Raw genomic sequence first — 25407 nt, forward strand, 5'->3', positions numbered from 1 at the left:
TTTCATTTAATAAACCACATTTAGAATTAAAATGGAGTATGGAGTTAAGCACTTGAATCAGACATAATTGTTATCCAGGCAATATTAGGGCTATATTACTTTTATGCAACTAATGGAAAAGGCATTCAAATAAGATTTCTCGTGATATTTTCAGTTCTCAAAGACTCAGGAATTGTGTACCATTACAGACATCACATCCTGAGGTAAAAGACAGCACTTGAATAAAGATGATCTGTGATGCGCACTTGACTCTGACTGACATAAAATGGCTTGGTAAAACAGACGGTATAGTGACAGACACGGCCAGACACAAGCAGAAGTCAAACGGACCATTGTAAAGACTGGTGGTTGGCTGTCTGAATAGATCCTATAAGAAATGCTATACTGTACAGTTCAAACAGGTACAGCACTGCATATAAAATGTGCATATGTGTGCTGCCTGCTTCACTTCATCCTGACCTAATCGAAATAAAAAACATTCACAGTCTTATATATATATAACAAAAGGTAAGCCTGCACATGTAATCTGATGATATCAGACAATAATTTAACACTGCAAAAATCATTTTAATAATCTTTGCTTTGTTTCCAATATTATATATTAAAAATCTCTATAAAACACCCTTAAAAACTATATAAAACACTGACTGAGAAGCATAATTGCATAGGTTATATTTATGCTTAAAACAAAAAATATTTTGGGATATTCAAGATATATTCTTCAAAAAGAAATTAATATCTTATAACAATGTTTATTGGGCAAACAGATCTTGTTTAAAGGATGTCTAGAGATCTTACTCTAAAGCAAGACAAAGATTAAGAAATTATTTTAGCACCAGCATCTAACTTATGGGCTCTTGGGGAATTTACAGTCTGTATCTCCTATGTTCAGTGTTTCTCAAACTGTTGAACGCTGTAGTCACGTGCCTGGATGAATGAATGAATGAATGTTACATTTATATAGCACTTTTCTGACACAGCACTCAAAGCACTTTACATTATGAACAGGGGACTCTCCTCAACCACCACCAGTGTGCAGCATCCAGCTGGATGATGCGACAGCAGCCATAGTGCGCTCACCACACACCAGCTATTGGTGGAGAGGAGAGAGGAGAGTGATTGAGCCAGTTCATGGATGGGGATTATTAGGAAGCCATGATTGATAAGGGCCAATGGGGGTAAATTTGGCCACACACCAAAGTTACAGCCCTATTCTTTACGGGATTTTTAATGACCACAGAGAGTCAGGACCTCGGTTTAACGTCTCATCCGAAAGACAATGCCTTTTTACAGAATAGTGTCCCATCAACACACTGGGGTAATTAGGACCCACTCAGACTGCAGGGTGAGCACCCCCTGCTGGCCTCACTAACACCTCTTCCAGCAGCAACCTTAGTTTTCCCTAGGTCTCCCATCCAGGTACTGACCAGGCTCAACCCTGCTTAGCTTCAGTGGGTAACCAGACGAAAGCTGCAGGGTGATATGGCTGCTGGCGATACAATGATATGGCAATATGCATATGGTAATTGTATTTAGATGATGTTATGCATAGTTAAAACAGGCGTTGTATGCTCCAAATTTGGTTCTTTTGGGGAGGAGATGGAGTGGGTAGTAAATCATGAGCATGTATGCACAATCTTCCGCTATGTCTGCGATTTATAAAGGGAAATGTGCGCAGGTTCTGGCATACTTAGGGTTTTATCCATCTGAAAACTTTTGTGTACGCAAAATCTGACGTTTGTGCTTACGCACACTTTTAGGATGAAATCTACGAGTTTTATACATGAGGCCACTGGAAATCTGCAGAAGAAATGCATTGTACCTGTAAATTTCCTATTGTGAAATGCCTATAAAGTCTCTCATATCTGCACAAAAATGCAGATTTCCCCATTCACTTATATTGTGCTTCATTGTAACCCAGATTTTTGCTTTTTTAAAGAAAAGGAGGGACATGTCAAAATTAAGATTTGTTGTTTTTATGCCACAAATGCTGTCAATTGAGCTTAACCTGAACCCAAAATATTCCTTTAATGTTACTAAAAGCTATTAAAAATGAATCTCTATTGACCTGCTTCAATGACGTCACTTTTTCCTTGCAGCCGTCATGTTTGTGACCATCAGCGGGAGGAAACAATGGCGGTGAACCCATGAAACCGATATCAAGAAAACCATAAAAAAAAATGCTTTTGATCCATACCACGTCCCAGAAAAACGTGTATACAGGTCTGAAGTCAGCAGAAATATTCCCAAATTTAACTTTCGCAGACATTTAAATGTATTTAATGCACGATTCATCTCCGTACACTGGCAAATCTGATGTGTGACTGGTGAGTAGGGCTGTGTTCAAAATATCGATACGCGATACGCGATACATCATCATGTTCTACTTGTTGATGCGTGAATCAATGCAGCTGCGTCTGTATCGATATTATGTAGCTCTCTGAAAGTTTAAGTTTAGCCTATAACGTCTACCAGGCGATACAATCACCAGAGCAGTAGTATACCACCATATTTAAATTGGATGATACTCTTGCTACTGCCAGCAAAACTAAAATTCAAAATACATGTGTATTTTGGCTTTTTGCCTAAACCTGGCATTTGGGAGTAAGACATGACTCACATGATATCTAAACATTGCAAAATGAAAGTACTGTGTAACACCACAAACCACCATCTACCAGTACTGAATGTCTTGATAAAGCCGGCTATATACGCTATTTTTTCTCTCAAACAGGGTATGAAATGAACCAAAAGCTGGGTACTTTTTAAACAGTAGCAGGTAATTTAGCACATCTTCCCGCCGATCTGTATGTTTCGGATCCACTTGTTATCGATCTCCCGAGACAGATGTTAATACCAGGTCTGAACAAGGCAAGACTGACATTTGATGTTGTTGCTTAGAACAAAGATGTGTGCTTGAAGGAACACATTTGATTATATTTTAAAGAACAGATGAAAGAAAAGCGGCCGGTGCACGTGACTGATGCCACTCACGAGTGCAGCACGAGCGCTTATCACAGAACACGCGCTTATCACAGAACGCGCATATGAAGATTTCTCTTTCTTCTGTTTGTTAGTGGCCTTCTTTTTATGTGAGCGCTGCAAATGAACTCAGGCAATTTTAGGATGTGCACTGAGTTAAAATCACTTTCAATCTGGCAGTTCGCATTTTACTGTAAATAGCATATACAGTATACAGTATATATGAATTGGCAAAAGTTGGCTGTATAAATCAAAGTAGCTGAGTCAAAAATGTTCCACCATTTTTCCGTTTCCTCATGAAGAATACACAGAAAGCAACCCATGCTTACTAGTGTATCTGACTAATATGTTTTCATTTTATCCATTGTAGTCTGGGGGAGTGAATTAAGTCTGTGCTTCATAATGTTACGATGTGTTTATTGGCTAACATTAGTATATACACATTAAACAATTTTGTAGCCTAAATTTGACATAACAGTGATTTTTTTTTTATTTATTACAATGTGTTGCAATTATGACATAATTTTATACAGTCTGGGTGTTAAGAATTTAACATCTTCCTATGCGCATTTCCAGTTTAATTGTATCTGACACGATTATGCTATAAACATAACTGACACATGCTAAGATAACTGACATGTCTGAATAAATTAGCAAAAACCAACAAGTGTTTATCCGTGCTCTCACCTTCATCGCTGCTTGATTTTAATGAAATGAAGCTGTGTCAAGTAAAAGATAAAACTTTATTGTAAGCAAAATAAAATTGTTGGCTTTGTTAAGTAAATAGCAGTATATTTTGTTTACGTAGCAAAACCTATTGGGAGTGAATGCAAAACCTATTGCGAGGGAACGCAAAACCTATTGGGAGGGAACACAAAACTGATTGCAAGGGAACGCAAAACCTACTGGGAGGGAACACAAAACTGATTGCAAGGGAATGCAAAACCTATTGGGAGGGAATACAAAACTTATTGCGAAGGAACGCAAAACCTTTTGGGAGGGAATGCAAAACTTATTGCATAAAAACACAAACTGATTGCAAGGGAACGCAAAACCTATTGAGAGGGAAAGCAAAACTTATTACGAGGGCAAGCAAAACTTATTGCGAGGGAACGCCACACCTATTGAGAGGGAACGCAAAACCTATTCGAACAGAACGTAAAACTTATTGCAAACAACTCAAAACTGATTGCAAGAGAATGTGAAACCTACTGGGAGGGAATGCAAAACTTATTGCAAAGCAATGCAAAACTTATTTCAAGGGAACACAAACTATTGCGGGTGAACGCAAAACTTATTGCGAGAGAACACAAACTATTGCGAGGGCACACAAAATGTATTGCAAGGGAACGCAAAACCTATCGGGAGGGAACGCAAAACCTGTTGGGAGAGAACTCAACTTCTTGCAAGGGAATGCAAAACTGATTGCAAGGGAACGAAACCTATTGGAAGGCAACACAAAACTGATTGCAAGGGAACGCAAAACTAATTGCAACGGAACACAAACTATTGCAGGTGAATGCAAAACATTGCGAGGGAACAAAAACTATTGCGAGGGCAAGCAAACCTTAATGGAAGGGAATGCAAAACCTATTGGGAGGGAATGCAAAAGGTATTGCAAGGGAATGTAAAACTTATTGTGAGGGAACGCAAAACCTATTGGGAGGGAACGCAAAATTATTGCAAAGAAATGCAAACTGATTGTAAGGGAATGCAAAATCTATTGGGAGGGAACACAAAACTGATTGCAAGGGAACGCAAAACCTATTGGGAGGGAATGCAAAACTGATTGCAAGGGAACGCTAAATCTATTGGGAGGGAACACAAAACTGATTGCAAGGGAATGCAAAACCTATTGGGAGTGAATGCAAAACTGATTGCAAGGGAACACAAAACCTATTGCATTTACATTTATGCATTTGGCAGATGCTTTTATCCAAAGCGACTTACAGTGCACTTATTACAGGGACAATACACCCGGAGCAACCTGGAGTTAAGTGCCTTGCTCAGGACACAATGATGATGGCTGTGGGGATTGAGCCATCAACCTTCTGATTACCAGTTATGTGCTTTAGCCCACTACACCACCACACTATTGGGAGGGAACACAAAACTTATTGCGAGGGAACACAAACTATTTCAGAAAAAAAATCTCCGCCCTGTCCTTTAAGGGGCTCTGTACTTTTTCAAGATTTATTAACAGAAACAAAAAATGTTGCCAGTTTTCTCACATCCCACAGCTCAGCACAGGTATATGGAATTTTGGTGCAGTCATATAGTGACATCACATGAATCAGGTCAATAGTTTATATTGAAGAAATGTATGTAGGTTCTTAACTTGAGGTCGAGTTTGAACTTGATTCAATAAGCCTGTGTGATTTTGTCAGAAATGTAACAGGTTGATCGTCACATGTTTAATTAAACACTTCTAAAGGCTGAGAAATGTAGCATATAAAAAATGAAAATTATCATCAGACTGCATGTGTCTTCACTGCTTAAATCATTGGTCCACATACAGTTAATAATAAAATCTGACTTGCAATTTTCAAAATTACAGTCACTTGAATGATTTGATTGAACTTGTTACTGCATTCAAAATAAATGCAAAGACATAATAAAGAACATCTTTAGATCATATTTGGCCTCATACCTGTTACAGAGGTTGCACTTTGGAAATTAAAAACAGTAGTTTGCGATAGGATTTTGTGGGATTCCTTCATGAAAAGTTCAAATCTACCCGTCTTAATAGAGCAGACTAGAGATGTAACTATTTTACGGAAGACCTTCATTTAAAACAGATGGTTTTCATACCGTTGACATCTCATTCACGCTATTGCATGAATGAAAAAAGTCTGTTTTTTTTTTCCCTGAACTTTTCTCAAATCCAAATCAGTTCAAGTAAGACAGGATCAGCAACATTTACAAAGCATCATATAAACTTGATGTTTTAAAATAAATCTCTAAATTGTGACTTCCTCATTTTACATTCAAACGTCACTCCATTTTAAAGGGCAGCACTGCCATTGCGAGTGCAGCACAATGCAGCACACAGACATGTCAGAGCCTGAACCTTTTTTCCCCTCACCAAAGCGGTTGAAATCGTCATGGTTACTGGTGTAACCTCCGTTCCCTGATTGAGGGAACGAGACGTTGTGTCGATGTAGTGACACTAGGGGTCACTCTTGGGAGCCCGAGACACCTCTGGTCTTTGATAAAAGGCCAATGAAAATTGGCAAGTGGTATTTGCACTCATTCAGGTTTTATGCTGAGGAGCCGATATAAGGTCCGGCCATTTCAGCGGGTAGTTCAGCATTGTGGCAGGAGGAATACAACGTCTCGTTCCCTCCATCAGGGAACGGAGGTTACGCCAGTAACCATGACGTTCCCTATCTGTCACTCACTCGACGTTGTGTCGATGTAGAGACACTAAGGGTCCCTATACGAAACGCCACAACTAGCTGAACTGTGTTACGTGAACTGGCGGTGTGTGGTGGGCAGACTGCTGTGTGCCTCATAGCCAGCACACCAGGTCGACACGTAACCTCCCCCAACATAGTTATGAATGTCGAACGGCCCTTTTTGGGGACAAGTCGACTACCCAAAGATAGAGACAGGCTTAACCCAGTCGTGGCCTCTTTTCCCCTTCTCTTTTTCCACTCCCTAAAAAAGAAGGGGGATTATCCGACTGGGCCGCCAGGTCTAGTCGGGGGGTGTCCCTCCCAAGGGGAAGACTCCGCGGAGACCACACTTCGCCCAAAGGGGGGGGGGGATATTTAAGTGGAAGAATACGTCACATGGTCTTTCCAACCATGTGGAGAGCCTTCAAGGTAGATCCTGCCCAATGGGGGAGGAGTTACTACAAACATGGAGACTGGGGCAGAGGGGCTCTGCCCAAGGAAGACACAGTTTGCCAGCAGGGAAACGAAATAGCGGAAGATATATATCACATGGGGTTAGCCTTACAGGGAACTGCCACATGCGGAGCACCTACCCCAGAACAGGGCTCTTAGTTAGCGCGTGTACTGGGCTGGCAGCGAGTCTCTCCGAAAACTCGACTGTCACAGGGCTCGGAGGAAGTCAACCAGGGAACAAAGTTTGTGAACACTACTGGGAATTAACAGCGCATGTCTTCAGCTCCAAGGGAGGTGGAAGGCGCTATGTGCAAGCGATACACCCGGCCGGCTATCCCGGGCTGATGCGCTTGTGTTGCGTGCCACTACCTGGGACGAAACCGTTCCACCCGGAGGTTGTAGAACCTTGCAAAGGTGTTGGGTGTTGCCCAGCCCGCTGCTCTGCAAATGTCTATTAGAGAGGCACCTCTGGCCAGGGCCCAGGAAGCCGCTACACCTTTGGTAGAATGGCCTCGTAGCCCTACCGGGGGCAGCATGTTCTGGGCGAGATATGCCACAGTTATTGCATCAACGAGCCAGTGGGCGATCCTCTGCTTGGAGACAGTGCTTCCTTTCCGCTGTGCACCAAAGCAGACAAGGAGCTGCTCAGAGATTCTAAAGCTCTGTGTGCGATCCAAATAGATGCGTAAAGCGCGCACCGGCCACAGCAACGACAGGGCTGGGTCTGCCTCCTCCTGGGGCAGCGCTTGCAGGTTCACCACCTGGTCCCTAAAAGGGGTGGTGGGAACCTTGGGCACATAGCCCGGTCAGGGTCTCAGGATCACGTGAGAGTAACCCGGACCGAACTCCAGGCACGTTTCGCTGACAGAGAACACTTGCAGGTCACCTACCCTCTTGATGGAAGTGAGCGCAGTCAGGAGGGCAGTCTTCAAGGAGAGTGCCTTAAGCTCGGCTGACTGCAAAGGCTCAAAGGGGGCTCTCTGTAGACCCTGAAGAACTACGGAGAGATCCCATGAGGGAACGAGGCGCGGTCTGGAGGGATTCAGCCTCCTGGCGCCTCTTAGGAACCTGATGATCAGGTCGTGCTTCCCTAAGGACTTACCATCGACTGCGTCGTGGTGTGCTGCTATGGTGGCAACGTACACCTTCAAGGTGGAAAGGGACAGCCTCCCTTCCAACCTCTCCTGCAGGAAGGAAAGCACTGATCCGACTGCGCATCTCTGGGGGTCTTCGCATCGGGAAGAACACCACTTAGCGAATAGACACCACTTAAAAGGCATACAGGCGCCTCGTAGAGGGGGCCCTAGCCTGAGTGATTATGTCTACCACCGTGGGTGGTAGACCGCTTAGGTCTTCCGCGTCCCGTCCAGGGACCAGACATGGAGATTCCAGAGGTCTGGGCATGAGTGCCAGAGGGTGCCCCGTCCCTGAGAAAGAAGGTCCTTCCTCAGGGGAATTCGCCAGATGGGGGCTGTCGCGAGGAGCGTGAGGTCTGAGAACCTCATCTGGGTGGGCCAGTAGGGTGCTACTAGGATGACCTGCTCCTCATCCTCCCTGACCTTGCACAGGGTATGTGCAAGCAGGCTCACTGGGGGAAACGCATATTTGCGCAGGCCAGGGGGCCAGCTGTGTGCCAGCACGTCTATGACAAGGGGAGCCTCGGTGAGGGCGAACCAGAGCGGGCAGTGGGAGGATTCTTGGGAGGCAAACAGGTCCACCTGTGCCCGTCCGAATTGACTCCAAATCAGCTGGACCACCTGAGGGTGGAGTCTCCACTCTCCCCTGAGGGAAACCTGCCGTGACAGTGCATCTGCTGTAGTGTTGAGGTTGCCCGGTATGTGAGTGGCTCACAGCGACTTGAAGTGCTGCTGACTCCGGAGGAGGAGACGGCAGGCGAGTTGTGACATACAACGAGAGCGCAGACTGCCTTGGCGGTTGACATATGCTACCGCTGCCGTGCTGTCCGTCCAAACTAACATGTGCTTGTCCTGGATCAACGGCTGGAACCTCCGCAGGGTGAGCAGAATTGCCAATAACTCGAGGCAGTTGATGTGCCAATGCAGTCGTGGGCCCGTCCAGAGGCCGGCGGCTGCGTGCCCATTGCAAACAGTGCCCCAGCCTGTTTTGGAGGCGTCTGTCATGACCACGACACGCCTGGAGACCAGTTCTAGAGGAACACCTGCTCGTAGAAATGAGAGGTCGGTCCAAGGGCTGAAAAGACGGTGACAGACCAACGTAATGGTCACGCGGTGTGTCCCGTGGCGCCATGCCCGTCTCGGGACTCGAGTTTGGAGCCAGTGCTGAAGCGGCCTCATATGCATCAACCCGAGCGGGGTGGCCACCGCCGAGGATGCCATATGCCCCAGGAGCCTCTTGAACGCCTTCAAACAGGCCAGCACCGACTGGGTGCGCTCATTCGTAAGGCGCGCCGTCAAGGAGACTGAGTCCAACTCCAAACCGAGAAAAGAGATGCTCTGAACCGGGAGGAGCTTGCTCTTTTCCCAGTTGACCCGAAGCCCTAGTCGGCTGAGGTGTGAGGGCACCAGGTCCCTGTGTGCGCACAACACGTCTCGAGAGTGAGCTAGGATTAGCCAGTCCTCAAGACAGTTGAGAATGCGGATGCCCACCTCCCTTAGCGGGGCAAGGGCAGCCTCTGCGATCTTCGTAAAGACGCGAGGAGACAGGGACAGGCCGAAAGGGAGGACTTTGTACTGATACGCCTGACCCTCGAACGCGAACCGCAGGAAGGGTCTGTGTCGAGGAAGGATCGAGACGTGGAAGTACGCATCCTTCAGGTCTACTGCCGCGAACCAATCTTGACGCAGAACGCTCGCCAGAATGCGTCTTTGCGTCAGCTTCTTGAACGTGAGTCTGTGTAAAGCCCGGTTCAGTACTCGCAGGTCCAAGATTGGCTGAAACCCACCGCCTTTTTTCGGTACGATGAAGTAGGGGCTGTAAAATCCTTTCTTCATCTCGGCTGGAGGGACAGGTTCTATCGTGTTCTTCCGTAGATAGGGAACCACTGTTGGGAATACTTCAGGTGTGTAAAAAGACCCATGAGGCACCATCAATGTGTAAATCTTTATGAATGAAGGGTGTTATAAAGAGTTTTCTGCAGTTCTTATAAAGAAAAAAATCTTTAAAACTTCTGTTACATATTCTCTGGCAGATGATCGAGCATGCGAGCGTTGTATTAGCAGGAACGACCATGTCATCACAGGTGCTGGGCTCAGGTGCATGAGCGGGCATGTTCAAACCTGCTCACAAAAAACTACAATCTAACACAAAATAGATTTGTCCACCTTATTCCTCTAGTTGTTCTCCGTGTATTTAAATATAACTGCATGAAAGTAAACAGGAAATAGAGCTGCATCCATAAAGTTTATGGACAATGAGATGTTTGATATGATTATGGGATCCAACTGCAGATGATGACTTTTTTGGGTGTGTTTGAACATGTGTGCAGTCAACCTAAGGGCATGTTTACAGACGGAAAACACACACACACACACACACACACATAAACTCACATTCTCCTCCAGTTCTAGATTGACTTTCCGCTGGACATCTGAGATCTCCATAAGAACGACCCCTATGGAGAGAGAAAAACACTTATCAGCCTCTCACACCAACACAAAGGGCATTAACACATCCATTGTTTTTATTAGAATAATCCAGTGAATTCCCTTGACAAATAAAACCCCACGGCTTTGTTTTCCAAGAACAGTCCTCCCTCGGAGCGGTTACTGTAATTAAAACATGCTCCACCAGCATGGTTTCCCGGCTCCTACCCGCTGCAATCAAATGAGGATTAAAATGCAAAAGCTACATCATAAATCAGAGCACTTTATATAAAGGATCCACCCACCACTCACTTATTCAAAACTTATTCGAAAGCTAACTCTCAAACATCCTTAAGAAATGGATTTGATGGTGGGACAGAGAGACGGCCGGACAGATTCTGTGTTCCTGCTCTGCCCTAACATGAGCTAATTCACTCTGACATCTGCGGAAAGATTTTATCCCTGCCCTAGGGATTCGTACGTGCAGATATAGAAGGAGAAAATAAAAGCATTTTCCATTGAAACAATAATGCAGTCTCTTTCTCTTTTCTATCATCTGTCAGTATGACAGTATGTTGTCTTCCACAACATGTAAACTATCACCAGACAGTGAGAATAAAACTAAATAAAGTTGGTAAACAGAGAATGCAATGAATCTGACATCATTACACACTGCAAATTGCCTTCAAAGCATGATTTTAGAATGTTTCTTAAAGGGATAGTTCACGTGATAAGTGAAAATTCTCTCATCATTTACTTACTCTCATGCCATCCCAGATGTGTCTGACTTTCTTTCTTCTGCAGAACACAACTGAAGATTTTTAGAAAAATATCTCAGCTCTGTAGATCCATACAATGATAGTGAACAGTGTTTCCGAAAGGATTTTGTGAGACTGTGGTGGGTGGACCTCAGACCAAGACAGGCATTTTTGAAATGTATTTGACCGTTCAGGTGCACATTATCACGAATATTTTCGGAACAAACGCGCATGTTCAGCACATGCACATACGCCACCTGACAGGGAGCAGCTGTTACTAGATCGTTAGCGAATTATAAAATTACGTGCTCTTGATTACTTTCAACAGCAGAATAAGAATATTAACTTTCTAATAAGTGACACAGGCCTAGGCTATGACAAATATAGATGGTTATTTTTTTTTGTTATTGACGTTTTAATCAGTCTGCTTGTCCAGTCAGGCAAGTAAAATTCTCTTTCACTTGCCCCTTCAAAAATCCACTTATCCCGGACAAGCGGACAATCGTAAATGTCGAGCCATGTGAGCCATCAAAGAAATGAAGCAAAAGTGGTTACCTGTATTGAACTTGCTCCTCAGATGCTGAAATAGTTACGTTGTCAGAGCCACTGGTCATATGTTAACGTTAGATAATTGGTTCCAATGTGTGTGTGAGCATGTGCGCGAACAGCACATATTTTCACACACATTTTCGGTAAATTATGAAACTGTGGTGGGACAAATTAGACTGTGGTGGGCCGCAGTCTAGGTAATTAATGGGAAACACTGGTGAATGGTGACCAGAACTTTGAAGGTCCAAAATGCACATAAAGGCAGCATAAAGTAATCCATACGACTCCAGTGGTTTAATCCATGTCTTCAGAAGTGATATGATAGGTGTGGGTGAGAAACAGATCAATATTAAAGTCCTTTATAAACTATAAATCTCCACTTTAACATTCTTCTTTTGTTTTTTTGTGATTTGCATTTTTCATGTGTATCGCAATCTACTGGGCAGGGAGGAGAATTTATATTAAAAAAAGGATTTAAATATTGACCTGTTTCTTACCCACACTCATCATATCACTTCCAAAGACATGGATTAAACCACTGGAGTCATATGGATTACTTTTATTCTGCCTTTTTGTGCTTTTTGGAGCTTCAAAGTTCTGGTTGCATTGTGTGGACCTACAAAGCTGAAATATTCCTATAACAATCTTTGTTTCTGTTCAGCACAAGAAAGAAAGTCATACACATCTGCGATGGCATGAGGGAATCTTGAGAGTAAATGATGAGAGAATCTTCATTTTTGGGTGAATTCTTGTGTGCTTCAATGAAAGCAAGGAAATCTGACCTTTTGTATAAAGCAATTGGGTCAATGATGTGAAGCTAACTTTTTTTTTTTTGTCCAGATCTATCAAGTTATTCAAAAATACATTAAAAATGCAAACAAACATATCATTTTGATATTACTGATATTTGATATAAGTAAAAAATGTCTAAGTGTTGTAACAGCCTGGAGACAGTAAAAAAAAAAAAAAAAAAAGTAAATAAACACATTATTTGATCAATTAATTAGTCTCATTAAAAGCTGAAAATATTGAAAAAAGAAATGTTGGCATAAGTAGGTGGAATGATCTATTATTATTATAATGAATTAAAAAAATAATCAGTGAAACAATTTTGTTTTAAAATATTATTTGTACTTGAAAAACTTTTGTCCACCAAATTAAAGTAAGGTGGTGCAACCAACACACAAGTAAACATTTTGACGTCATGTGACAAGAAAACCAGAGAGGATCCCTTTAGATCCTCATGACTGTGTGTGAAGTTGTAAAAAAACATCAGATATTTAGACATTTTTATAAAACTGCAAATTTTGTTCAGGTCTAATAGAGTCACCCTAAGAAAACTTCTTGATATATGTGAGTCATATATCACACGGAATCCGTAGTGCTCAGCAAAATAAATCATATTTTACCTAAACTGTGACCTTGCAGCCTGAAAGGGCATGTGATCGGCTAAGTACAAAAAAGCAGGAAAATGTATAGAGCAAAGATGTTAACTTTACCCCCAACCCATCCCTTACCCCAAAACCTAACTCTAACCCCTAACCCTAACCCTACCCTTACTCCTAAACCTACCCATACCTCAACCTCAGTAGCAGTAAATGTGGGAATTTTGCAGAACAACATGTAGTTACACAGTAAATACACAGTCTCATATGTATTTAATATTAGTACATAGTAGTGAAGGCCACCTAATGTAAAGTGTGACCAATTATACTTTTTACAATATATTAAAGCCGGCATCTCATTAGCCGGTTCTGAACAACCTGATTTTGGCCGAGGGTGTCACACACCTACCAAATTTTGTGCTTGAGGCCTTCCTCTCTTCAACTGGAGCTCTATACACACACACACACTGGATCAGAATGGCAGTGGGGAGACATACTGGCTCATTCTGACTTTCTCTCTACTTCCCTGTCACGTGGAGATCGGTGAAATAACAACAGGAGGACTACGTGAACATAAACAATCGTAACAGACTGAATAAGGATGCGATTTATAAAGTAATTCTTCCCTGTGTATGTGTGTGATTGTGTATTTATCCCCTCTGGGCTTGCCATAGAAAGCGTTATGGTGCTTATGTAAGAAACAATTTATTGTCAATTATCCTCATTTTAGTGAATGAATATTGCGGTGATATGAATATCACGGCGTCACGCCTGGTGTGGACAGACAGATTGCTTGTCACTGGAATCTTATCACGTTGCATCTGGTTAGGACAAGGTGTTATGCTGCATTAACAGATATCATACCATTATCTCAGAGGTCAACGTTTGCAGTTTTTAAAGAGTTTTGGATGGGTTTTCCTCTCAACGTGCTTACATGTAAGTGCTGGTTTTTTTTTTTTTTTTTTTTTTTTTTACAACTGTCACACTGGTTTTTACACATTAATGTGAAAATGACAATGAATATTACGTGTTCTTATAAGTGCCGACCCCTCTTCATCGTGTGGCTAGTATTATTTCTGCATTGTGCATTTAAATTAACAGTCTTTACAGAGAGCAGTCTGCCAAAAAGTCATGTCCATTCTGATTACAGTTAATTTCCCGAGAAAAACTTGTCTAAACTGAACATTTTCTAATGTCTGCACTGTATCAGCAGGGTTTTATGATTATACATACAAGCGGTCCGATATACTGGCAATGAGTTTTTAAGATGAATGTCACGATTTCACTGCAAATATCACGTCAGTAACGCAGTAACTGCAACTTACCAATAGCTATTTTTAACAACGATTCAAAGCTGTTTTATATCTGACCATTTTATTTCTTATATGAAGTCATGACGGCGAAAACCAGGAGCCTCCCTCTCGCGCGTTCTCAACAAAGTGTGTGCGTGACACAGAAACAGCAGCGAAGTTTGAGTGAGTGAAGTTGTTCTGAGGGAGGGTTGAATGACACTTGTTTGTAAGAAAAATGCTGACAGAGAATGCACCGGACAGGACATTGTCGAAAACCAGGGGTGTAGCCAGAACTTTTTTTCAAGGGTGGCCAGTTAAGACCCAGTGATTTTAATGGGGTGGCAAAAAAATTCACTACTGACGGTGACATGCTGTACCAAAAGCAAATTCTACAGACATAAATTCTGTAAATTCTACAGAATTTATAGATCACAAATGTTCACAAGGAATTTAAAGTTATCAATTTATTTCCAATGCCATACAAAAGAAGGAAAAAATGTATTGGCTGCATATCTAAAAAAACACAAGGCTGGGTTGGCGTGGATGTTTGATGCATGTTTTTACTAGCTGTACCAATGTAGTCGTGAGTTCAGAACCCAACTTGATTCGCTTTTCCATGTTGCTGAATGTGCCGTTATGTACTGACGTTGGCATTGTTGGCACGGCTACATGTAGTTTCTTTTACTACGATACTGCAGTTAAATCAGAAACAAGTGACCAAGCGTACCCACATCAATAAATAATGCAATAAAGTTAGCTTGACGTTGGACGTTCTTGATTCACAAATAGTCGCAAATTTAGGGACCACCTCTAAAGATACAGGCAACATTGGAGCATACTTATCCAAAATATTTACAAACATTTCCATAACAGAGTATACAACTTCAGAAATATTTGAAGCAAATGACTTACAGGCATACAATCAACTCCAAAGTGTGCATGTAGGTGTCAGAAATAATAACCTTTAATAAACCTTTAAGATTTTTGATATAAAAAAAAATATATAAAATAAAAATGTCCAGTTATATGTAAGCATTTCTATATTCATCAGTATTGTAATAGGCCTTGGTGTCGGGATCTGGATTTTATTTCGTGGAAAAGCGGATCAAGTTGGGTTCTGAACTCGCGACTACGTTGGTACAGCTAGTAAAAACATGCATCAAACATCCACACCAACCCAGCCTTGTTTTTTTTTTTTTTTTTTTTAAGATATGCAGCCAATAACCTACAAACAAGGAAGTCTTAAATAATGCCTAAACTAAAGACTCTAATAACTAAATTCAGCTGACTCGATACATGTGTTAACAGACTATGATAACAGCCAACTCTGACAACACATTGTTTCCTAGAGCTGGAAGTAAATACTCAAAACAGACACAAGCAGCGTATCTATCAACCACATATAATATAATATTGTGCAGCAGCCGCCGGAGTTGCACTGGAGTGACGTCACCTCCCCTCTTCGAATGATTGACTAGAGGTGGAGCTGTCGATCAAGAACTAGTGGACCAATGGGGACGCAAACGCCCCCGATTTACATGAAACTCTACTCACAAGTTTTGGAAAACCAAGCGCAGAACTTGGAAACCTTTTTTGCAGCATATTTTAAATGTGTTTATACATTTTTGATTCATGCTTGTTATTTTTTTGATCTGCGCTTATTATTTTTGGATCCGTGACCACAATACATTTGGTGGGATTTTGATCCCATACACTGCAACAGTCGTGATATGACGTCACACTCTACACACAGAGGTTTGTGCCGTGTGGGCGGTTCGTAGCTGTTCAGCCTGAATAGCGCAGACTGTTTGCATCATAGAGCGGTGAATAAAAGTCACCTGTCTGTCAGTGTTGTCAAAAGTGCTTTGCACAACAGGGGTGGCCAGAGGGGAGGCCAAGCTTCAATCAGGGGTGGCACTGACCATGTAGCTACGCCCCTGTCGATAACATATGAACCCCGATGAAATTTTCTTACCTCCAGTTAAGTAGTTTGCTACATGGTCCAGTGTGATTATTAATGCAATTTGATTTAATTAATACAGAGTCTGTATGTGCTGCACGCTTCAGAGTGTTCTGCTCTCTGTCTTCTCACACACACAAGAGCGCGTGTGATAATCATGACGAGGTGTTTTCGGTGTGTGAGTGGCCGGCATCACACATTCATTTTGAAGCACGTGCAGATTATATATTTATTTACATACATCACAAACTTTTGCAGTTTAATTATCACACTAGGACATATCTCAATTTTATTATTTGTGCATTCAAACATTAATTTATCCAAATATGTCATTCCATGACATTCTGCATTTTATAGCGAATGCCATTTTTAGACTAGATTCCATGATTCCGTCCGTGTTTTCTTTTGGTAACCGCAGTATAAGCAACCTCCAATCGTTGAATTATTGAAAATGTATTCACATCCCGAGATATTACGGCCAAATCACCAAGCAACCAACTCAGGGAATTTTTATTTTTTAAATCAGTGGTTCGACTGTCATCATTGTCTGAAGTTTATTACTCAAATGTTTTTGTGGTTAACACAACAGCAATGTTGAAATAAAAAAAAATAGTATTTTGTGCTATATCAATACTTAAACTGTTTCGTCAAATTGAAGCAGAGATGACAGCAGATGAGCAGAGAATGTATGTGACAGGAATTTGTTCACTAAAATATTTTCCAGGACAAATAATTATTTTCCAGGACATTTAAGTATTTTCAAAATTTTCCATGACTTATACATGACTGAAAAACTGTATTGCAAAATTCCAGGTATTCAGGGAAGTGACCCAATTAAGCCCATCCTAATCTAAGTTTGACATGTTTTCTTATAGAAATAATAACAGCCTTCCAATAAAGCCAGTATTTATTTTTATTTTTTTTATTTTTCACCCAATTTGAAATGCCCAATTTCCAATGTGCTTTTAAGCCCTCACGGTCGTGTAGTGATTTGCCTCAGTCCGGGTGGCGGAGGACGAATCCCAGTTGCCTCCGTGTCTGAGATCGTCAACCCGCGCATCTTATCATGTGGCTTGTTGAGTACGTTGCCACGGAGACATAGCGCGTGTGGAGGCTTCACGCCATCCACCGCGGCAACCACGCTCAACTCACCACGCGCTCCACTGAGAACGAACCACATTATAGCGACCACGAGGAGGTTATGTGACTCTACCCTCCCTAGCAACCGGGCCAATTTGGTTGCTTAGGAGATCTGGCTGGAGTCACTCACCACGCCCTGGGATTCGAACTAGCAAACTCCAGGGGTGGTAGCCAGTGTCTTTTACCACTGAGCTATCCAGGCCCCCAAAAAAGCCAGTATTAAATAAAAGATTAATCTCTCATCTAAACACTCACACGCTATGTTTTGTCATAAACTGACAAAATAAAGTTACTTTATTTAATTGCAAATGTGAAAAGTCTGGAGTACGCTTATAAGGAACACGTGTTCCATTAAAGCCCACGTGTGTTCTTAATAAGCCCACTATGCTTTTAAAATGTGAATGTATTTGTATTTTATTTTACTAAATAAACACCTACATTTTAATATTCTTTTTTTTTTTTTTTTTTTTTTTAATTTAGACCAAGCATAACCAGTAAATGAAATATTTAATTTCTGAATCTGACATTCCTTATAATTTTTTCTTCGTTTTCTCCCTGCAATGAAAATAGATTAAGTATGTAGAGTTGACAATGAATTCTATTAACAATTTTTTAATATGAGGTTCAATGGGTTTTTTGCTCAGTGGGCTTATTAGGAACAATAGGGGTCAATGGAAAATAAACCTCAATAATTTATTGTCAAGATAAACATATTTTTTTCATGAATACAAAAACCCTCTATTTTACAATGTAGAGCATGTTTGTTATTGATGTTGATGTTGCTTTTAAGCTTTGAGGAAACAGGCATTTCGAAAGCACCGTTCCTTATAAGCCCACATGAAAAGACAGTTATATTTCTGGATTATAATTACAGACAGAGCACAAAATCTTGTTTGAGCTCAAGAAGCTTCTTAAATATTTTAATTTAATGTGGTTATCAGCAGTCTGCATCTATCTTTGTGAACATCGCTCACACATTGTCTTGCACGGGCTTTATTTTTTCATAACAAATAACAGTTTATTTTTTGCCTGTTACTGCCCACGATTACTATTGTTGTTATCTGTCTGCTGCCTGCCCTGACCATTTGCCTGTTACTGACCATGATTATTGCCCTGTCTTCATTGCTGTTGTTGTTCCTGGTATTTTGACCCACGCCTGTTTGTACTCTGATTCTTCGGTTGTTTATTAAACCGCACATGATCTTAATCCCAGTTCATCCGAGTCCTCGTTACAACAGTACACATTACCATTACATATAGTCATGGTACAATAAATCAGTCCTTTAAGACAAACATTTCATAGTAGATGATTTGACAATCAACTTGTTAATAACAAATTGCTGCATTAGAAAACTGCAAGGTGGAGAGGATGCTAACATTAGCTGTTTAAATGGTTAGAACAAATGTTATAAAGAGATGGATGGAAACTTCGCACCTTTTGTCTCAATTTGCCGTTTAGCATAAAAATATAACATATGATTTGTGCAGATCTGATCTTTATTTTCAGGGTTTGGGGTAGGGGTCCAATTTGCTACAGTAAGAGGCTCCAGAGAGGTGTTGTTGTCAAGACAAGTTAATCATAATTTCAAATTAATGTTCATGTTGATTTTGAAGGTGTTCCAAGAGAAAAGGAAAAAGTCCGGATTACCAGACAATTATGACAAGCGATCACTGATGAGCTACTCTTCATGAATGGTGATAAACTGTTGATGGATTACTGCTCATACAATATATATTAGCCAATATGACGATGTTTACTTCATAGTGATTCTATAGGACATTGCAGATGATTATACTGATGATATTACCTCGGTGAATTGCGGGCTTGTTTGTAGTTAAAAGTCCAGCGTTATGCACCAAATAATTTATTTTCTCGCTTTATGCCTGTGTCTGTCACAGTAAAGATCACAGTAAAAATCTATCTTAAAAACTACTGGCCGATTAACTGGTTATTGGCCTTTTTCCACCCACTTAGTTATCGTATCGACAAAACCTCTAATTCCAATCTATTACAATATAATAACTGGATCCAAACTGAAACTGCCCCAAATGCGTGGAAGAGACTGAACCTGTGAGGTCAGTTTCAATGTCTCTTGCGCAGTTTCATTTTTGTCCAAAAAAAGAGGCTCTGACTACACTGAGAAGCATCAGTTTCAGAGTTTCTGCTTATTTAGACAGAATAATAATAATAAACTGTATATGACTGTATCAACACAGGCCTTATTAAAAAAGTTGCAATAAGACCACAAAAACTTTTTAGGAAAAAGGACAGTTTAGGCCTATAAATGACAAAACCTCTCCTTAGTTTAATATTTATTTATAAGGGCTTGTTGGTAGAGCCAAATTAATTTAAATTTAGCTGTTCTAGTAATGAAACCTAAATGTCAGGTTGAAATGCGATGGGAGGGGTGATGCAGGGGCAAATTCACTCACAGACTTTGATCACAGCTGCTGTTGGTGCCACCCAGTCACTCATAGAAATTCCATTGCTAAGAACAAAAGCTGTAGGCAGGGTGGGGTGGACAATGACTCCAGAGACATAACAGTGACATTACCAGAGCTTTACAGTAGACAGTTACTCTTTGATCCAAAAGATCACAGATCATCCAATGCTTCTGTATGATCAAAGACAGCAAACATTCTAACTACAATAAACATGAAACAGAGAAATAGCCGTTGTGCCTGCAATGAATCAAAACTCATTACCTTCAACCCCACAGTTTCTAGACTGATTTCAGATGGTTATCATACCATGTACATTTGCTTATCTACGGTATTGAGAAAAAAATGCAACCGGACGGAGAATCTCACCTGTGCGTGCGCATCTCTTTTCCTCCTCGACTGCCTGTCAGACTCGTCAACTTGCGCAACAAACACACATGCAGCGGAGAAAATGTCAGAGAGACCATAGTCTGACATAAGTGTGTGTGTTTGTGTGTGTGTGTGTGTGTGTGAGTTAAAGCAGTGTTTCTCAACTGGTGGGTTGCAGGTCTATTCGGACTGGGTCATGGACAGCAGGGAAAGAACAATGCCATGGTTCTCCCATTGAAGATATTTCGGCGGCCGCACAAGTGATGACCTATTTAGGACTGCTGAGGCAGATTTGATGATAATCTTGCAATCAGCTAAAGGCTTCTCATCTGCACTTTCACACGAGTGTAATGGAACCAGCTCGCGATCATGATATACTCTGCTCTCTAATGCACATGTGCAACAACCGGGCTTCCCTCGATATTGCGGAGCGCAGACCTCAAAACTGATGTGACCAATTTCAATTCTAGGGAAATTCTTCTAGTTTAAAGCGTTACGGAGGAAGTCAAGTCGAACCTCTCAAACAGAAGGCAGCCCTGACATGCCAAACAGCACTGAGGAGGAAAAGAGCAACACTGCTATGCGCTAAAAAAAAAAATGTCATTATACATCATCACTTTTACAAATTGTTCCACGATTTACATGAGTAAAAGTAACTGTTATATTTTGACAAAATGTTATAGTTTCATATGAAATAATCTAAAGGTAGAATCTATTAGACCTCATTTCATATCAACAGGGGCAGTTGTAGTTAAAGTTTCAAGATGTTTTTCAGCTAGTATTTATTTTTTCATAAATGCTATAATTGTTTATTATTATTACTATTATTTATGACTAGCTACACTGACCTAACCATGGCAATGAGGAGCCTTTCCTGTGTAATATGTATGTTCTGTTTGAATTATGTTTGAAATTAGGAAACAAACCGGATAATAATGGGCTCATATAAGTAAATATGCTCTTCAATTTTTAAAAGGGGGGGAGAGAAAACGTCCTGTAGATTTTGTTGTTGACATCAACAACAAAATAATGTCACTTGATGCATGTCCTTGTACTTGAAAACCAGTTACAGGGAGCTGTAACACGGAGCAGTTCAGCTGCATAAGTCAGTGAATTGAGCGAGTATTTCACCCTGTGTATCATGTCAGTGCCAGAGGAAGACTCATCTTATAATCCCTCTGCCAAACGCGTTTACTAATTTTTAATGCAGTGTGTATTTACACATGAATCAACCTCGTTTCACAACCGAATGTTGACCTCATATTACTCTAAAACATGAAATGCACATGCGTGTTAGTGAGCTGACTGACAGGCGATGTCTATATCTAAACGGTGATTGGCTCTTTTACTTGCAAGGCGGGACTTCCTTTCAACATCTGTTGGGTGCTAGAGCTACTTGGTTGGGCGTTCCAATTTCCCCCATTCATTTAAATAGAAGTGTCTCATCTCTCTCTGCTAAACAGTCTCTGGCCTCACACTCTGTAGAACTACAATGCCAATCATGCACTACATCTCCTCCCCGAAGTTTGCATACTTTTACTGTAATTGCAATACAGGGACAGTAGAGGTGTACAAAAGCAACGCGTTACTTTATTTAAAAAGTAACTCAAATATTGTGGTCTAAAATAAAAAAATATTGCATTACTCGTTTCTCGAAAAAAGTAATCTGATTACGTAACGCGTTACTTTTATCACATTACCCGCAACACTGATCACAAGGGTTTGCAATAACGGAATGATTCTCCAACTTTAAAAAGCAATGTTTATGATGACGCAATAGCAGAGAATAGAATGGGCGTGAATGTCATTTGGTGTGTATGTGTGCAGTGTGCACACATGGGGGTGGGGGCACATAGACATGTACATATATGCAGGGTTGCGAGGGTTACTTCTGAAATGTATTCCACTACAGATTACAGAATACATGCTGTAAAATGTAATTTGTAACGTATTCCGTTAGATTACTCAAGGTCAGTAACGTATTCTAAATACTCTGGATTACTTCTTCAGCACTGGTAGATTTTTTCACTTGTTTAGACTATAAAAACTCTGCCAGTACAGTAAGACAAAATACACGTTAAAAATACATTTTCTGAAAAACCTAAATATCTTATGCAGTGTTGTTTCTAAAACAAGAGAAATCAAATTTTTTTTTTGTATTTCTACAGGAAAACAATACAAAAATTATCATCAAGAATACGATTTTTGTCCTAATATCAAAGGTCTTACTACAAAAAAAAGAAATTATGATCCAACATGAATTTTCTTAAAAAAATATGATCGTGCCTGGTAACGTGCATGTAAAATGGCTAGAAATAGCATTTTATCTTAGTGTAAAGCTGACAATTTACACAAGGTTTATTTTTATTTCTTCTGCTCCAAACTTACTTCAAACTTACTTCTCTGTCTGCTCGTATGAATGTAACACATCATAAGAAAGTGTTTCACTGCTGTTCAAATGCACTTTGGATCACATCATTTATATGTATAAATGTTTTCCAACTGAAAGGACTAAATATTAAATGAAACAAATGACAATAAAATGCAAAGTAATCTCTTCAGTAATCAAAATACTTTTTGAATGTAACTGTATTCTAATTACCAATGATTTAAATTGTAACTGTAGTGGAATACAGTTACTTATATTTTGTATTTTAAATACGTAATCCCGTTACATGTATTCTGTTACTCCCCAACCCTGCATATATGTTATACGTTTTTGGCTGCTGCATTGCGTGTCACTGTTCCAGTGTCTATTCATTATTATAGGCTGTTATAATGTAGTCTGTTAAAATAAGTACAAAAGAGGGTATAATCAAAATATAATGTATGATATTATCATTATGTGAAGACTCACTGGCCAATTCATTGAGACAATGCTCAGAATGCACGTCTCTGTTCTTCCTTCAGGTTACCATAATAAGCTTAATAGGTGCACATCTCCGTTTCTGAACCATGTATCTGCAAACTGCGGTTAGCATGACTAGAGACACCATAACCATCGCGTTTTTAAAACGCTGTGTTAAGTTGAAAATAGTTTTGAAGACCCTGCTATCTGTTAAATTCAGCTCTGCTTCATGTAGATGTTTGAATGACAGATTTCGCCTTGTGTGTGTGTGTATGCGCACTTCTCTAGAGTTTGTCGAGCGCTGTCTTTGCCCGGACAGAAAGTCATGCTGTGCTCTGTTGGATTTTGTTGCTGTGATGATTCATGCTTCCTCCCATTTAACTCAGAATTTTAAACTTCATACTGGGAAAACTGCAATGGAACACCACTTTATGTTAGACTTACAACTCGTGCCGAAATCTTCAGCTCTGATTTAGCTGAAATGCAGGTGTGTGACGTCGGCACCGAGGGAGATTTACAGTCAATGATAAACCTTCACTTTTATTAAATTATATACATTGAGTCAAAGTTTCGACATTATATGACAAAAAACTTGTTTAGTAAACGTGTGCAGAGACAGATGTTCAAAACACGGTGTATTAAACTTTTCTTTAGATTATCGTAAACCTGTAGAACAGATGCTAATATTGCAGCATCGTTTATCAGTTTGGTTGCTATGAGATGTCTCTGTTGACAATCAAGGTGCCAAATCCCAATGTAATCAATCTCAAAATAAACACTGACACGTTTGTGTATAGTTGTCAGGTATTTGTCACTGAATTTCGAATTCAGTGAAAATTCATGTCAAGTATTTTCATTATCGATCATCATTTTCATGATCGATCATTGCTGCCACTTCCGAGTACTCAGGTACTCGAGTACACATGCCCATCCAGTGAGAACTCATTAGTAGCCTATGATTTGTTTACAGTAACACAAATCACTAATTATTAAGCAACTGCATGAAGACGCAGTGCCGTTTTTGAAGGTTAAACTGTTATTAGTGGTATTGTGACAAACATATCGGAGTTCTCACAAAACAACGCTTGGATGAGTGACTGATGAGACATTGAAAGCACCTGGAGTGTTGAGCACATGTTGGAAAGTGAAACTAAAAGTGCACATAATCGCTCAATCTCTGCCCATCACTCAACACACATTTAACTTTCGTGACTCACGTTGCATCATGTATACTCAGATTTTTATTCACATCTATATTTGTTGTTTCATTTGTTTTTACATATGTTTGTAGTATCTTTGTCCTATCCATGTCTAACTGTACAGCGAGCCAGAATTACTACCACAATTAATCTTGTTAATCTTATTCTTCATACATCAGGGCCCCAGACTAAAAAAATTACTTATGAGCCATTGGCTCCTAAACTGAAACATTAAGGAGCCAAATGGCTGTTTTAGTCGCCAAATCACAGAATTGCTCGATTTAGATTGCCGTTCAGAAACAAGATAGAAAGCCGAAGAAAAGGAAGACAGCTGATAACCCATTAATTGGAGGTTTAATAAACATTATACAGTATATAGTTGAGAAGATAAGTTTGCATTCCCTTTTGTCTCATAAATGTTCACACTCCTTTCATAATTTATACAAATCTAAGAGATAAATTTTTTTTTTTATGTAGTACTGCTCTTCAGAATTTACATTTCAGATATTTACTTAAATTATAGTATGCATATAGTAGTGTGTTGTCTTCTTGAGTATCAATGAATGTTTGCACATTGTGCAATAGTTGTGTACAAGTCCCTCAATTGTCGTAAATGTCAAAAGCTTGATCTCATATATATATATATATATATATATATATATATATATATATATATATATATATATATATATATATATATATATATATATGTATATGTGTGTGTGTATATGTGTATATACACACACACACACACACACACACACACACACACACACACACACAGATATATATATATATATATATATATATATATATATATATATATATATATATATATATATATATATACACACACACACACACACACACACACACACACTGAACAAAAATATAAATGCAACATGCAACAGTTTCAAAGATTTTACTGAGTTACAGTTCATTTAAGGAAATCAGCCAATTGAATAAATTCATTAGGCCCTAATCTAAATCAATGCGTATGGAAAATTTCTGGGATCTTTTATTTCAGCTCATGAAACATGGGACCAACACTTTACATGTTGCGTTTATA

At 40.2% G+C, this 25407-nt stretch overlaps 1 protein-coding gene across 2 annotated transcripts in view; it reads right to left on the minus strand.

Moving 5' to 3' along the window:
- Window positions 1–25407, minus strand: part of LOC127450790 (brain-specific angiogenesis inhibitor 1-associated protein 2-like protein 1) — a 111766-nt gene that overhangs the window by 50237 nt on the left and 36122 nt on the right. For both annotated transcript variants that reach the window (XM_051715148.1, XM_051715149.1), the window contains one exon: window positions 10364–10425. In XM_051715148.1, the coding sequence (XP_051571108.1) occupies window positions 10364–10425 (62 nt within the window). The remainder of the gene's footprint in view (window positions 1–10363; window positions 10426–25407) is intronic.

The sequence above is a fragment of the Myxocyprinus asiaticus genome, chromosome 13, assembly GCF_019703515.2.
Source record: "Myxocyprinus asiaticus isolate MX2 ecotype Aquarium Trade chromosome 13, UBuf_Myxa_2, whole genome shotgun sequence".
NCBI lineage: Eukaryota > Metazoa > Chordata > Actinopteri > Cypriniformes > Catostomidae > Myxocyprinus > Myxocyprinus asiaticus.